The following is a 16,486-nucleotide window of genomic DNA, read 5'->3' as shown; positions in this document are numbered from 1 at the left end:
TTAATATTCAGAAACTGAACAACATAGAGTGGAATATCAGTGGAGGAGTCCTCAGGCCTGTCTCCCTTCACCACAGAAAAGGTTTTAAGCCGACTGAAACCCTGAGTCTCTAATGGGCAGGTCCCTGCTTCAGGACTTGTAACAGAAACAGCTCTCTTCCCTGCTTGTCAGTATTTTGGATTGACTCTGGCTTTACAACAGTTTGGTTCTACCATTATTGATTTCCCTGCGGTGATTATTCCATCACTGACTGGTGGGTATGAACACAATCGTTGAACTTGTAGATTCAGGTTATTTTATTGCCACAGTTAATGTGGCAGCCAGACATGGTGGCACACACCTTTAATCCTAGCACTCAGGAGGCAGGGGTAGGTAGATCTCTGAGTTCAAAACTGGTCTGGTCTATATAGCAAGTTCCAGGACAGCCAGGGCTACACAGAGAAACCCTGTCTCACAAAATAACAACAAAAGCAAGCTTTTGGGAGCTGGAAAGATGGCTCGGTGGTTAAGAGCACTGGCCACTCTTCCAAAGGACCCAGGTTCAATTCCCAGTACCACATTACAGCTCACAACTGTAACTCCAGGGGAGTTCAGCACCCTCATAGAAACATATATACAGGTAAAATACCAGTACATAAGAAATAAAAATAAATCATCTTTAAAAAAAAAATTTAAAACGAACTAGAGAGATGGCTCAGAGGTTAAGAGCACTGACTGCCCTTCTGAGGTCCTGAGTTCAATTCTCAGCAACCACATGGTGGCTCACAACCATCTGTAATGAGATCTGGTGCCCTCTCTGGCATGAAGGTATACAGGCAGGAGGAACACTGTATACGCAATAAATAAATCTTTTTTAAAAAATTAAAAACAGATTATAAGTAAGTTCTGCCCATCATCCTTTACTGGATTTATCAGTTCATTCCCCAGATTCCACTCTTAACCCTTTCATTTAGTCTGAGATGTTCTTTTGCTTCTGTAATTCATCTGTAACCTAGTCTATATTTGTTTTCAATTTTATAGTTACTAAATCAAGGAGATTTAACTGAAAGACAGACATGAGTGTGCTGACCTCTGGAGAAGCAGCTCTATCTGACTCCAGAGTGCATGATGGGAACAGATCCAGAAGACTCACATTCTGCCAGAACTAAAATGAATCTGTGAAGGCCAAAGATCTCGCCTTGCTTCTATTCATCATCCCTGGCTGAAAAGAGGGATCCTTCTAAGGGCTTCTCTTCAACCTCCATCTGATCCTGACAGAGTGAGGCAGTGACGAATGGGCTGGATACTGTAGCTGCCTCTCTTTCTACTGCAGTGTAATAATATGCTGGATGACTATTTGCATTGTGACTGTGCAAGTTTTCCTTCGGAGAGTTTTCATCCTAGACCCAGCTATCTTCATATGGTTAAATGATGGCCTGCTTCCAACTATAGAACTTCACCAGGACATTGAGTTTTCAAGATGCCTTGTTGCTTTGAAGAAGGGAGTGATGCCAGTTATGTTGTGACATTCTTCCTTTAGCAACCTGCATAAAAGACTCTCAGCCATTGGGCTGTAAAACATAAATTACTTGAATCTCCCCTTGGCCCAGGCTGAGGTACCTGTACACCTGTACTTGGTCATTTTGTTTTGTTTATGGGACTTAAAGTAGCATGTTATGAGGGTTTTTTTTTTTAAGTTAAAAACCACATGATCTAGAGTTTCAGTTTTCCTTTTAAATAAACAAAACAACCAGTCTGTTCTTTGGCTCTTGTTTTAGACCAGTGGTTCTGAACCGTCCTAATGCTGCAGCCCTTTAATACAGTTCCTCCTGTTGTGCTGACCCCAACCATAAAATTTTCTCTGTTGCTACTTCATAACTTTAATTTTGCTACTGTTATGAACTGTAATGTAAATATCTGATGGGATCACGACCCATAGGTTGAGAACTGCTGTTTTAGACAGATGTGTTTTTAGAGAAGAGGTCAAGAAAATAATCCAGTTTCCTCTTTAAGATAGGGCACTGAAAAGAAAAGAGAAAGGGGGCTAGGGATAGGAGTCATCCCTTTAAGGCAGTCAGATCCCTTACGAGTTTGAGACCAGCCTAGTCACATAAGTTCCAGGTAGCCAAGTCTATACAGTGAGACACTGTCTTAAGAAAATAAGCCAGGTGTGGTGGCACCCCAGCATTCAGAGGACAGATTTCTGATTGACATAGGAAATTCCAGGATAGACAAAACTACATGGTAAGAACTTGTCCCCAGAAAGAAAAAGAAGGGAAAAACACACTTTTGTTTAGAGAGATGGTTTAGCAGTTAAGAGTACTTGCTGCTCTTCCAGAGGATGCCTGCACCCACATCAAGGAGCTCACAACACCCTCTGACTCCAGCTCTAAAGGATCTGATGCCCTCTGCTGGCTTCTGTGGGGATCTGCATTCATGCACATACCCCTCACAACACACACACCATAATTTTAAAAATAAGGAGAAACACTACTACCATAAGATAGGGTGCTAGCTTTTAGGGTACTATATAGGTAAAACTGAACTGAGGAGCCTTAGGAAACCAGACACCAGACAAGGTGGTGGTACATGCCTTTAATCCCAGCACTGGGTAGGCAGAGAGTAGATCTGAGTTTGAGGCTAGCCTGGTCTATGCAAAAAACACTATCTTGAAAAAGAAAACCTGACACCACTATTTAGAACTAGCAAACCTAAGCTGGTGGTGGTGGTGCCCCCCTTTAATGTTAGCACACAGGAGGCAGAGGCAGCTGGATCACTTGAGTTCAAGGCCAGCCTAGAACATAGAGAGTTCCAGGACAATGAGAGCTACCTCAACTTTAAAAAAAAAAAAAAAACAAGCAAACAGAACTGGCAAACCTAAATTGCTATTGTCAGAGTATCAGACTCATCAAAAATATGTCTAAGTCTTGAAGAATGGCAGTAATAAATGGTAATTTTTCCAGAAATGGTTAAACATGAGAAATGGGCTTCTATTAGCCTGTTATCTGCCTACAACACAGCTAATTGACAAAAACATCCCGAAGATCACTTATTAGTACAAAATCACAGTGTTCAGAAGTTTTATATAAAATGAATTTTATGCTGTTACAAACATTCAAACAGTGCTGTGTTCTCAAGAACGGCAGAACAGAACTGCTGTTGTGAGTTTGTTATTGGCATGCAGAATTATCCATTAGTATGGAGACTAAGCTCATAGCAATTACTTGTTTTTTTCCAAAATTACCAGTCTTTCTTTGCTTTCTACAGCAGTGATGTTCAATCCAGGACTTTTTTGCCTTCTAGAGGCCATTTGGCAATATCTGGAAACATTTTTGTTGTTAACAACCCAAAGAGGGGTGCTACAGGGCATACAGTAGGTGGAGGCAAGGGGTGCGAAAGACATCCTACAAACAACAAAAACTGACCTGTTCATGTGTATCAGATGCTAGTGGTAGGGCCTGTGCATCAGGTTTCAGATGTAGACTGAGAACTATGTTTTATTACACGCACAGTATTCCTAAAGGTTTGGTTGCCAGAACACCAGGTTTCTGGCTGCTGATGAGAATGTGTATGGTCTGGCAGCCCTGGATCCCTAGTTCCTTATTGCTACCTGTTTTTCTACCTGGATTCCTCTTGCACCTACTCCATATGTGTGGGCTTCTACCTCGTTTTCTGTGCCCACTCCTTGATGTCAAGTGCAAAGCAAGAACCTTGAACCCCACCCTCGACTGTACTTTGATCTCTTCAGCCATTTCTGTTGTTATTTTCTCCCATTCCCTAACAGTAGCCATGGCTCTGAACTCAAGCTCCTCACCTAGTTGGCTGCTTGATGATGAGATGTGGTCATGACGAACGAACGGCTTCAACAAGCAGTTTGGTTGGCTGTTCAAGCCATTGCTCTTCTAGTTCCTCCACGGGTCAGCAGGCTGGTCCAGAGTCATCTAAATCCTGCCATGAATCTTGGATGCTGAGTTTTATAGTATCATGGATGCTAGAAAAACAATATTGTAAATTGAAAGGATGTATAAGGCTTAAGAATGGTCTCAGCATTTTTATTATTTGGTAGAAATAGAATTTTAAAGATAAAAACGGGAATTACTTGGGATTAAAACAAGAAAATTGGAAATAGCAGTAATATTCTGCTTTTCTTTCTTTGCCTTATGACATATTAGTTATGAAAGAGGTGATACCAGGGAGTTAGCTCTAAGGAGAGGTCTGCCAGCCAAGCAGTTTGATCATCTCACAAGTAGAGGTGTGTGAACAAGCTGTTACGGAAGTATAGGACTGTAAACTCAAAATGAGTAACGTCTCTAAATTTTTCCCTAGTGGCGTCATTGGGGATGACAAGTTAGAGCCACAGATGATACCAGGGTCTCAGTACCTAGGAGAATCCTTGGCTTTGGCTTTCTTCTTGCCTTGCACAGCCTGTGTGCCTTGACTCTTGGTTCTCACAAACTCTTCCTCCAGGCCAGCCTGCCTCAGGGTGTCCCGATACCGCTCTTCTGCTTCTTTCCTGGCGAGGGCCTGTGGAGTGGAAGTTGGTTGACTGTAGAAGTCTCATGAATTATGATTCTGAGCTACCTGGGTGATCAGTTTTTATAATATTGCCCCTTCTACCACCCCCACCTTTAGTGCTAGACAAAAGTTGGCACCAAAATCACTTAGAGGCTTATTTTATAGCCATAGTTGGTAAAAAAAAAAAAAAAAAAAAAAAAAAAAAAAAAGGAGCCCCATGGGGATCTTGTTCAAATGCAAGTTTCCATTTAGAAGGTCTCAGATGAGGTCTACACTTCTGGGAGGTGTCAGCTGTTAATTAATTTGAGAGTCACACCTTTGAAAAGCAACCAAACCATCATCAGCAGGAAGACTAACATATTAAAAATCCTTAGCAGAATGAGAATGGTCTGTATATAGTTAGAAGAAGCCTATCTTGTTTTACCTATTCAAGAACAAAACCACAGGCTTTTGGTTCTAGTATGTTGAAAGATCTGTTGTGAAAAGAAAAACGAGCTTTCTTGACAAAAATGGACCTAAGGAGGTCAGCCTAAGTAAATTCTAGCGGGAGGGGTATCAGCAGCAGAAGGAGATCCACCATTACCTAGGAATAGCACACACTTGTATGATGGAGCTCTCACCCACACTGAACCAGAGTCAGACACAGCACTTAACTGCCTGGGGTGGAGTTTAAGGACTCCAGAGCTTCCTAGGGAGATCTCTGGAAAGAGCTTTCTGGGGTGCTTAAAAGCAAGCACCCTGACCCTTAAGGACCTATGTTTGGAGTAAAATGGCATTAATAAAACAAATAGCCTTTGTCACTAACTAATTGCCTGACGTAGCAATGTAAAAGCTGGGTGTGGTGGTGCATTTCTTTAATCTCAGCAAGGGGAGAGTAAGGCAGGAAGGAGGATGGTGCATCCAAGTCCAGCCTGTACTCAATGAGTTACAGGTCAGCTTGCACCATATATAAAAAGAAACCCTGTCTCAAATATCTTTATATTTTAAAAAGTGAAAAGAAATACTTGTTTTGGCTCATAGTTTCGGAAGTCTGAGTCCATGGTCCCTTGGCCCTGTCACTTTGAACGTCTGGCAAGGCTGAACATTATGGAGGTAAAAGCATGTGGCAGAGGCTGAGCATATCATGATGGCCAGGAATCAAAGAGAATGTGTGCCCGCGCCTTTCATCACCTGGGCCCCCAGCTATGAGATCGTGCTGCCCATAGTCAGGGTGGGTCTTCCTTCCTTCCTTCTTTCTGGAAACACTCTCCAAGACACACCCAGAAGTGTACTACTTTAACTTTCTAGGTCATTCAGTACAATCAAATTGAAAAGGTTAACCATGATGGAGTTCAATTTAGAGTATCTGAGTCTTAGGGAACTCTGATACTCACACAGTAAAATCTTTTCACAGTTTCTAAGAAGCTTTGACTCAAGGCAGAGAAGAGTTGAGAGTCTCGGTTTACCTTGGTAACTTGTTCGAAAAGATAGGGCCTTGTTTGTATTCTTCTCTTCATTTCTTCCAATTCTTTCTTATATTCCTTTGTTCTTTTACGGTCATTGTTCCTGGAATTAACAAAGTTTTTAGAAGCAACCAATCTTTTTAGTCAGAAAACCCTTCATTCAGATTAAGCAGAGTCATTCCTATGTACACTGAATTCCTACTGCCTACCAAAAATCCTTGACTAACTTTGATGACTCAGTTTACCCTGACTCCATCTTGCTATTTCAAAGCCCACGATGTGCTGGAACTTAATCCAGGTGCTCCTCTGAACATGGGGGACACTGACCGGTTCTCTTTAAGTTTTGCTTTGAACACCTCTTCCAGGCTTTTATGGGGATCCATGGCTTTTGCCCGCAGGGTCACTGATTTAGACATGGCTTGACAGTTCTTTTTGTGCATCTCCAGCCACTGAATGCTCTTGTCTGATTTGTCCTTTTTTTCAAGTGACATTCTAAAGGAGAAAGCAAAAGGGAGAGATAACCTGGATACATTTATAAGCAATCTTAGTGACTTCTCTGGAAAGTCAAAGTCAGTTAAGTGGTTTTTTGTTTTGTTTTGTTTTTTTGTTTTGGGTAAGATTTTTGTTTGTTTGTATGAAGGGGTATGTGCTCATGTGAGTGCAGGTGCCTCCAGGGTCCAGAGAGGGCATCAAGTCTGCTGGAGTGACAGGCGGTTGTCAGCTGCCCAGTGTGGGTCTAGGACCCATATTCAAGTCCTCCATAGTACATGCTCTTAACCACGGAGACATCTTCAGCCCCTAGCTGGTGTTTCTACGAATAAGATATTTTCTATAAATTTGCCACAAGTACACTTCCAGAAAGAATGATTCTGGGGATGGGCATGGTGGTGAACACCTGTAATCCTAGTACTTGAGAGCAGAATTGAATTGGATGCTCAGGATATCCCAGCTACTTAGTAGGTTTGATGTCAGCCTGCCCCACGTGGAACCCCATCTCAGCATCTATTCTGGAGTAGAAAACAGTGGTAGATTATGCCTTTCCAGCCCTTTGTGTCCTGTGATTTCCCACTTTGCAGAACACACGAGTTAAAATGGCCTTACATAGCTAAAATTCAGTAGGTCTGCTAGGCTTTTCCCCTGTCTGGAGTAGTACTATAGCTACTGTTTACCAAGCCGCCCACAAGGAGCCAAAGACCATTACATTTCATGTAATTCTCACAAGGCCTTGATGAGGTAGACATGTGAGGCCCCCTTCTGACATGGGGCCGAGAGGCAGAAAGTCTCTTGTTCACAGCTACTCAGAATACAAAGGGAAACCAAAACCAGAACCAGGATGGTGGATTCCCGAGTTTGCCCTTTACCATTGTGCAGGCAGTGACTTAGGTTCCCAGTTCTCTGAGAGGTCAAATCTCCATTTCCATGAAGGTCTGGAAACAGGCCTCCAATGTAGGTAATATGGGTTCAACTTGGAGTACTCAGTTCATGTAATTACTCTAGAGTTCTGTGGTGGGTTCCCCCAAAAGACAAAATAGTCAAGACTCTGCACGTAGACATACAAACAGCAGGAAGAAAGGCACAAAAGCTTAATCTGCTAAAGTGTCTACCCCGCCATTGAACAGCATATAGAGTCGCTTCCTAGGCCTTGGGATACTGGTGCGCTTGGCCTGGGGTTAGTAGTCATGAAATCTGAGGAAGGAAGGAATATCACTGCATCCTAAATATATTCTTGCAAGGTGTGACGGGAACATAGGGTCCTGCTATGCCCTGGGAGCCTCTCGGGAGGAACTGGGATGTCAGCCCAGGCTGAACTAGATCATTGCTCCCTGGCTCACTCCAGAGCCCTGGCATAGGACTCCTTTCTGACCAAATGAGAACAGCACCACAGAGGCAGGTCAGCTTAACTGCTAGAAAGTCCACAGACTTGGTCTTCCTTTTTTTTTTTTCTTCTGGAAAGAAAAGGTCATTGAGCACACTACAAGGGACAGCAGGCTGGACAAAAACAGTCTCATAGGCAGGCTTTACACATTCTCTGGAAACTTCTGTCTCTCTAGCATTTGTCTGACTAGTTCCTCCTTATTCCTTAGAGGGGGCAGTTTTCATAGTATGCATGTGGAAGTCAGGGAGAGCTTGCAAGAGTCAATTCTCACATTCTACCACGGGGTCCAGGGATTGAACTGAGGTCGGCAGGCTCACCAGCAAGTGCATTTATCTACTCTGCCACCTAGCTGGCATCATCTTATGTTGAGACAGCAGCTGCTCACTGAATATGGAACTCCCATTTTGGCTAGAATGGATGTCCAACCAGCTGGAGGATTTTCTCTCTCCATCCACTACTGACCCAAAAGAGCAAGTGCTGTAGGCACAGCTGTAGGCACAGACACAGGGTGCTGAGATCTGAACTCGGGTCCTCAGGTTTGCACGGCAAAGGCTTTACCAACTGAGTCATCTCCCAGTCCCTTCCTCCTTATTCTTATTCTTCATGTTTTACCTTAGACATGTGAGACCACTACCCTAGGCACCCCTGTGTTGTCACAGTCCTCTATACTGACTACTCATAAGACAGGGTCATCACCTGAAAAAAACCCCACATTTCAGACTTCATATTACACTCTAAGTTCCCCAGGGTATCTCTGGCTTGACATTGTGTCTTGCACAGACAAAAAACCTCAAAAGGATTTGTTGGATGGGAACACATATTCCCGCCCCATCAGAGAATTCCTCCACCCCATAAGATGTCTCTGATATGGCAGAAGAGGCCCAACAGCACGACCAGCTCTAGTTCTGCCATGGGTCTGCTGTGACCTCCTCACTCACCTGACTGCAGACTCCCTCTTCCTGGTAGCATCTGTGATGTGCACAGGGAGGGTGTTGGCAGAAAAGGAAGCAAGACCACTCAGAGAATGACTCCTTGGCAAGGGGGTAGCAGCTGGCTGAGGGGACTTCTACAAGAAAGGAGAGCTGGTATTGGTGACAACATGAAATTCGTTTCTTCTTTTTAAATAAATAGTTTTTTCTTTTTTTAAAAAAAAATATTTATTCATTTATTATGCATACAATATCTGCTTACATGTGTGTCTGCAGGCCAGAGAGGGCACCAGATCTCATTACAGGTGGTTGTGAGCCACCATATGGTTGCTGGGAATTGAACTCAAGACCTTTGGAAGAGCAGGCAATGCTCTTAACCACTGAGCCATCTCTCCAGCCCCCGTTTTTTCTTTTTTAAAAAAGATTTATTCATTATATATACAATGTTCTGTCTGCATGTATGCCTGCAGGCCAGAAGAGGGCACGATATCTCAGTACAGATTGTTGTGAGTCACCATGTGGTTGCTGGGAATTGAACTCAGGACCTCTAAAAGAGCAGCCAGTGCTCTTATCCGCTGAGCCATCTCTCCAGCCCATGCAATTAGTTTCTATCTTAAATAGGATTCAGTTTCAGTGAAGGACTAGAAATGAGAATCTTTATTTCCCCCACTCCTGGGGATAAGGAGAACAAGATCTTAGGCCCACACTTGATTACCAATCCTAATGTTTTTGTTTGTTTGTTTCTTTGCTTGTTTGTTATGTTTTTTTTTTCCTGAGACAGGGTTTCTGTGTAGCTTTGGAGCCTTCCCTAAAACTAGCTCTTGTAGACCTGGCTGGCTTTGAACTCAAAGAGATTTGCCCGCCTCTGCCTCCCGAGTGCTGGGATTAAAGACATGAGCCACTACCACCCGGTCCCAATCCTAATGTTTTTATTTATTTATTTATTTCAAGATAAGGTTCCTCTGTAGCTTTGGAGCCTGTGCTGGAACTAGCTCTTGTAGATCTGCCTGCCTCTGCCTCCCGAGTGCACCACCACTGCCTGGCCAAATGTTTTTTATAATTGTGTGATTAGCTTTGTCCATCTAATCCACTCTAGAATCACTGGGAAGAAAATCTCACTATGGAGCTGTCTGGATCAGGTGGTCTGGGGGCGTGTCCATGGGGTTATCCTGATTATGTTAATTAATGGAGAGACCCACCAGCTGTGTGCGTGGATAAAGAGCGAGCACAAGTGTGTGTCCACTCGCTCTTTGCTCTTGACTATAAATACGATGAGCTGCTTCAAGTCCTGCCACTGTGACTTCCCAGCTGTAACAGACTGGGACTACGAGCTACAATGAGCTGCTTTGGTCAGTGTATTCTATCACAGCGACAGGACACAAAGCCAAGACAGACTGGGCTCTCAGGCTTGCTGGGACTTACATCTGCAGAAATCCCTCTAGGGAGGTGGGAAAGGTGTGTTCTTGTTTTCAGTTTACAGAATGTGGATCTGCTGGAGGCTGAAGAGACAGCTCAGATCTTTAGATCTGCTAACTAACTGCTCTTCTGGTGGTCCTGAGTTCAATTCCCAGCACCCACATGGGCTCACACTCATGTATAATGAGATCTGGTGCCCTCTTCTATCGTGCAGGCAGAACACTGTATACATAGTAAATAAATCTTTTCTTTAAAAAAAAAAAAAAAAGAATGTGGATCCGAGTGCAACTGAGCAGGTGATCAAAACAGAAAAAGAAAAATGTCAAGGCAAGTGCCTTCCTTTGAGACCTGGGCCTACTCCATTGCACGTTAGGCCTCAGGCCTCAGACCCTGGCCCTCCTTGCCACCTGCCTGGGTTCTCTTTCTCCCTCCTTCAGCAGTAGTGGCATCACAGGGCCGTGGAGTGTGGCACAGGCTGGCCGTCCGTAACAGGAAGGGCTTGTTTCGCGTTGTCTCCCGGGTCTCCCTTCTCTTGGCAGCTCTTCTCTGGAAAGCCTTGTAAAGGCCCTCATAGTCAGGGACCACAGGGTTCACCCGAGGCTGGAATCCGAATTCTGTCTGTAGAAAGCTCAGCTTTTCCTCCTGGGTGCGGGCAGCTGTGCGGGGAGTCTGGCTACTGGACGTGCTGATGGGGGACGAAGCCATCTTGAGCATGTCCATGGCTCGCATCTGGATTCGAATTTTCCTGAGGAGCTCTGCTTCTGTGAGAGGGCAGTGAAGGAAGAGGAGAGGTGACAAGTCTGGAGGACACTCTCCCCTTTTTGGAGACAGACTCTCACTGTACAGCCAAGACTGGTCTCCAATTTATCTAAACCTTGCTGCCTTGACCTCCTGAGAAGGTGGGATTACAGGCACAGGCAACCACGGGCCAAACTTACCCTCATTTAAACACTAAAGTCTGTGGTAAGTAATAGGGAAATGTTAACAATCATCCCCCAAATGGTTAGTCCGTCTCCAGGGTGAGGGAGGGAGAGGTGGCCTTCCCAGAGGCAGCAGGCTGGAAGTGGCACTGGCTGATGGAGGTCCTTTATGTCGTGACCTTTGCTTCCATCCCTGTGCTGGCCCAGAGGCTTTCACGTGTACTTACAGAGACAGGTCAAGGAGGGGGTTGCTGTAGGATCACCCTATAGACCAGTGTGTCTCAACCGGTGGGTTGCAACCCCATCAGATAGCCTTTATATCAGATTTTATATTACGATTCATGACAGTTAGGAAGTAGCAATGACATACTTTTCTGGTTGGGGGTCAGCACAGCACGTACAGCATGAGGAACTGTAGTAAAGGGTCGCAGCATTAGGAAGGGGGAGAGCCACTGCAGACAGACCTAATCCTCTCTGCTGACTACATAGACTGTGCATGGGGTAATCTCCACACCAGTGGAGTCCCTGAACCTTCATGTAAATCCCCGTAGCGCCTCTGTATCCTTACCCTGGAGTTTGTCCCCAAGGGCTGGTTCCAGAATGGCCTTGGGGATCCTTCTAGTGGCCTTCTTTGGGGGGACCTTGGCCTGAGCCACTGCAGCCGAGTCTGTCTGTGGAGCAGCTTCCTTTTTCTGCTCTTTCCTTTCATGGAAGCTGAAGGGCTTCAAAGAGGAGAGAAGCAGCTCCTTCCTCTTCTGGATCCCTGCACGCCTCCGTGCCTCGCTGCGCTCCACGATCTCCTGGTAGAGTGGGAGGTAGACATGCGCCGGCACAGGCTGGGCCCGGAACTGTCGAAAGCACTCAGACTCCTCTTGGCCCTGTTTCTGGGCCTGCAGCCTCTCCTGCTCAAAAGAGGCAGGTGAGGCCAGCCACCGGGCCTTCTTCTGGGCCTCCCGTAGCGTCATGCGGAAGGGCTGAGGGACAGTGATGGAGGATGCCCAGGAGCAGACACTTCTGTGCTGGGAGGGAGGCCCAGAGTCTGAGGCTGGCAGGTTCTGTGTCTTGGCGAGGTCACAGGGAAGGCTGGTCATGGAGCTGCAGCGCCTCATGGAACCACACCTGAGGAGAAAGCTGCACTGTGAGACCCTGAAGTCAGAAGGCTAGGGCCTCTCTGAGTGTGTGTTCCCCCTCACCCCATCCCTTACCCCGCCATCCTCCCTGTCCAGCGGATCATAGCCAAGAGGCTTCTCAGCCTTGGCCCCAAAGCCCCAAGGGCTTCCCTTCTTGCCACAGACAATCTCAGAGGCCCAATGGAAACTATCCCCTAAGAATTCATGCAGGAATTGCCACTTCGCATTCTGATAACTGCCTAAGAGAAACAGTGCAGTGGGGAGCACAGGGCTGCAGAGTCAAGGGATCCAAGTCAAACTTTGAGGTGTTTGGATCTCCCATGTAGAGTGGCAAAAATAATATCCACTCATGAAGGTATTGGAAAGAGAGTACATATTAAATGATAAAAAGGCTAGAGTGGTGGCGCATGCCTGTAATCCAAGCCCTTGAGAGGTGTAACTGGGAAGGAAGCTCAGGAGTTTAAGGTCAGCCTGCAGTATATGAGACTCTGTCTCAAAAAGAGGAAAAAACATAAAAGATAGAGCATATACGCAGCATTGGCAGACCTGGCCACAGACAATGAACCTTGTCACTCTTGGAGGAGAGGCTGTCTGGGAAAGGAATCCTGTGGGTCATCCTGTGCTTCAACTAAGTAAGTGCTGCCCAGAGTTATTTAGGATTGATCGCCGGGTAAGACTCAAAACACGTGGGCTGGAGAGATGGTTCAGCAGTTGAGAGCGTTTGCTCAGAGCTGTCTGTACCTTCAGTTCAGGGGAACCCAATGTTCTTCTGTTTTCCACGGTCACTAGGCAAATACATGGTACACAGTACATGCAGGCAAAACACCCATAGACATAAAATAGCATTTTTCAAAAGAATCACAGCATGTGGCTGGATCCCAGAGCTAACTCTGGGCTGGGTCTTAGATAAATGACAACTTCCAGAGGTGATCTGACAGAGGGAAGGCAAGGGTCCTGAGCTATGGCATGATTGGCCTGGTGTGCCGGAACGTGGCAGTCACTGAGTGTCTTACCTAAGAGATGGAGGGTCCCGGACCTGTGGCTTCCCCCTGCTCTTGTCTTGGAAGAAAGTCTCTAAGTCTTCCTCATCCTCAGAGCCATCCTGATCACTGTCTTGGTCAGACTGACACAGAGACTCTAGCAGACTCCACCTGCCTTTCTGCTTCCCAACTTGTAAGGTCCTAGAAAAGCTCCCAGTGGAGTCAGAAGCAGAATCTGTTTCCTCCTCTGGGCTGAGGAACTCATGGAGTTTTCCAGCTCTGGGCAAAACCAGCCCTTCTCCAGACAGTTCATCTTCTGGCTCAGTGTCTGAAGAGGATTTGGGGGGAAATATCTAAAATAAAAGAGAAATCAATAGTGAGTTAAACTGTAATTTCAGAGAGACTCAAAAATGACTTTAATCGTACTTTGAATAATGCCTGGTATATTAGGGACTAAGAAGGGGCAAAGAAAAGTAAGATGTGTTCTTCACTCAAAAGACATTTCCCAATATAATGTATTATATATGCCTGTCTAAGGGCAGCAACTGTGGCAGAAGAGCTAATGCCAGTTCCCTGCTCTGTTCAGCACGAAGAGCACCCTGAGTACCTAGAGGGAAGCACACATTCTGTTCTCAGTGCTCCAGGACGCCTGCCGTGACCTTGGCTACCCTCTGTTCCCAGGTGGATTTGGGATTTACCTAATTGTTCCCCATCTTCTCTTATTTCCCCACCGACACCCTTTCTTTCCTTACAACCTAACCAACCTCCACACCGTCACCAGGAAAGGATGATTAACATGAGGAATATGTGTCTAGGTGAAGGAGCAACGTGGAGAGTAGAACACCCAAGCAACTTTTATATGTCAAGGGCTAGGAGTGAAACTCAGCGGCTGAGCCCTTGCCTGGCACTGGGAAGCACCAGCACCAAAACCACGTTCATCCATGTGTATATGAGACCATATGGGCCGGGTGCCTAGTATGTCATGAAGCTTGTATTCTCGTGAGAACAGGATAACACAAATGTGCCCTGGGAAAGCTTTTCTACCGATACGGGTCCGAGGTCGCCAGGGATGTACCAATAATCAGGATTAAATTCATCAACTTGTGGCATAGCCTCCAGGAAAACTATAGCAATTGTGCGGGGACAGAGTTTTAGCATCGGTGTGCTGGGACTGTTTTGCGAAGAGGGTCAGGGGAAGGGGGGCCAACTCTGGACGGGTGCTGTGATGGATCGAGAACGGTCTAGTAAGGTGGGTAACAGAGCAGGACAAAGGGCAACAGCTGCTAAGCAAGCATTATCACTTCCTTGGCTGTATCTGTTAGTCTGAGTGACACCGAGGTCTTTCACTTACGATGGGGCTGCGGATAGATAAACCCATTCGAAGACAGTACCTTTAAGTAGAAGGGCACTAATACGCTAACCTGGTGAGCATCTAGCTTACCAGCATAGAGCCCTGAGAGCAAGCCACACTCTCCTGATTGTGTGACTCACTAGGAACTGCAAGTCTCAGCCACTGCCCAACACTGAGATCCTACTGCTATTTAAAGACTAAAAATCTGGGGCTGGGCGTTAGCTCCACAGCAGAACACTTACCTACCATGCACAGGGATCCTAGGCTCAGTCCCCAGTACCACAAGAGTAGAACATAAAAGTTTAAAGTCTTATTCCTGCCGAATGCATGCTGCTTTGCCGCCATTATAAAGCTGAGAGCAGAACTGGACCACTGAGGTCAGGAATGTCTCATTTTCAGTTTTAGGCTGATTTTTATTTCCTCAAGTGAATCTTGAAGTGATGAAAAGAAGCTGGTGTGGCTGGAGGACGGTGCCCTGACATGCCCTTAGGTTGGCAGGAACTAGGCCAGGAGTGGAATAGAGATGCTTAGTTGCAATTGGAGCCGTCCATCTGGGTTGGGTTAAAGATCTGTGAGTGCTGTGCCCCTAGCTCTGTTGCCGAAGAGCATGTGATCTGAGGCTCAATTTTCTCTCCCCCTTTTCTTCTCTCTCTCTCTCTCTCTCTCTCTGTTGTGACAGGGTCAAAGGGTGACCTTGAACCCTTGATCCTGATGCTTTAATCTCTTGAGTTGTTGAGATTACAGGTCTGAGCCATAATGCTGGCTCTTTCTTTTTAAAAATGTTACTGAAACACAATGCCCCTGGTATACAACTCAACTCTTTAAGGCACTGGCTCTAATATAGGCAGAATTGCTTAATTCTCACAGTGTAATTCAGAACTTTTTCTTCCTTCCCCTAAAGCAGTAGAGCAGTGGTTCTCAACCTTCCTAATGATGCAACCCCTTAATACGGTTCCCCATGTTGGGCTGACCCCAAACCATAAAGTTATTTGTATTGCTTCTTCAAAGCTGTAATTTTGCTACTGTTATGAACCGTGATGTAAATATCTCATATCCCAACCCATGAAAGGGTCATTCTACCCCCAAAGGGGCCAGGACCATTATTCTCAACAACTAAAGAAACACTATAACCTTTAGTAGCTATTTTTTTTAATTTCCCTTAACCCTCGCACATCGTTTCTCACTCTGTCAGCCCTAAGCAACCACCAGCCTACCTTCGGTCTTTATAGATTTGGGGGAAATTGTTTAATCTGTTTTGTTTTCTAGAAAATGAGGTTGAGAGTAGGCACACATACAGATGAATGAACTTCAGTATATTCGCAAAGCTGCGCATTCATTACTACAGTACATTTTCCTCACTCTAAAACAACAAAAACCTTGGCAGCCTTTGGAAGCCTCTCCCTGTTTCTCCCCTCCTCCTCAGTTGCTCGCAACGACTTGCCCCTTAGGTTTGCCTTTTCTGGAAAATCGTATGTAGCTGGAGATCACTTTAATATTTTCAAGGTTAATTCGTGGTTTGTTATTGCTACGCTCTCCGATGTCAGAGCCTGGTACAAGAAGCAAGTGGTTCAAATCCCCAAGACAGAGTCCCTCAACATCTAAGCACAGGTAATTTTAATTCCACGCCCTTTGGTGACACGCCCCTGACTCTGTCTCCACGGCAACGCCAAACAGTTTCCCCTCTTGGGGATTCCTTTCTGAGGCATCGTGCTTCCTCCTTTTTCCGCTCACCTCACGGCTCCACTCGGCGCATTCGGGGACCCCGGTAGATCTCCCCACAGTCATCTTCCTAACCAGAAGCAGAAGCAGCGGCGACAGCAGCGGTGACAGCAGCGCGGCCGGCGAGGCACTGGTAACCACGCCCCTTTATAGCGCTAGCCTCGGATTGGCTTCCAGTGTCCAGTCTGTTCCGCCCCAGGAGTCAGGAGCCACTTTCTGATTGGCTTAA

At 45.7% G+C, this 16,486-nt stretch overlaps 2 protein-coding genes across 3 annotated transcripts in view; one reads left to right on the top strand and one right to left on the bottom strand.

Annotated features, from left to right (window-relative positions):
* The window catches only part of Znf410 (zinc finger protein 410), a 28,797-nt gene extending 27,062 nt beyond the window's left edge, over nucleotides 1–1,735 (top strand). For both annotated transcript variants that reach the window (XM_048449146.3, XM_048449145.3), the window contains one exon: nucleotides 1,021–1,735. In XM_048449146.3, the coding sequence (XP_048305103.1) occupies nucleotides 1,021–1,059 (39 nt within the window). In that variant the 3' untranslated portion in view covers nucleotides 1,060–1,735. The remainder of the gene's footprint in view (nucleotides 1–1,020) is intronic.
* Nucleotides 1,736–3,058: 1,323 nt separating this feature from the next.
* Fam161b (FAM161 centrosomal protein B) lies at nucleotides 3,059–16,416 on the bottom strand. The gene is made up of 9 exons (XM_048449144.3): nucleotides 16,270–16,416; nucleotides 13,221–13,540; nucleotides 11,646–12,196; nucleotides 10,569–10,918; nucleotides 8,751–8,878; nucleotides 6,264–6,428; nucleotides 5,940–6,039; nucleotides 4,361–4,503; nucleotides 3,059–3,970 (listed from the first exon to the last, which is right to left on the bottom strand). The coding sequence occupies exons 1-9, from the start codon at nucleotides 16,321–16,323 to the stop codon at nucleotides 3,898–3,900; spliced, it is 1,884 nt and encodes a 627-aa protein (XP_048305101.1). The 5' UTR covers nucleotides 16,324–16,416; the 3' UTR covers nucleotides 3,059–3,897.
* Nucleotides 16,417–16,486: the final 70 nt, after the last annotated feature.

Source organism: Myodes glareolus, chromosome 11 (genome assembly GCF_982192425.1).
Source record: "Myodes glareolus chromosome 11, mMyoGla1.1, whole genome shotgun sequence".
NCBI classification, from domain to species: domain Eukaryota; kingdom Metazoa; phylum Chordata; class Mammalia; order Rodentia; family Cricetidae; genus Myodes; species Myodes glareolus.
The sequence above is the reverse complement of the archived record's forward strand: the minus strand, read 5'-3'. Positions and strand labels throughout refer to the sequence as shown.

Bases quoted from the DNA above. Each gene is read 5' to 3' on its own strand.
- Fam161b (XM_048449144.3), bottom strand. From the start codon at position 16,323: ATGACTGTGGGGAGATCTACCGGGGTCCCCGAATGCGCCGAGTGGAGC. The intron at 13,541-16,269 runs GTGAGCGGAAAA...CTTTTATTTTAG, and splicing joins GCGCCGAGTGGAGCCGTGAG to ATATTTCCCCCCAAATCCTC. The intron at 12,197-13,220 runs GTAAGACACTCA...CTTTCTCCTCAG, and splicing joins CGGGACCCTCCATCTCTTAG to GTGTGGTTCCATGAGGCGCT.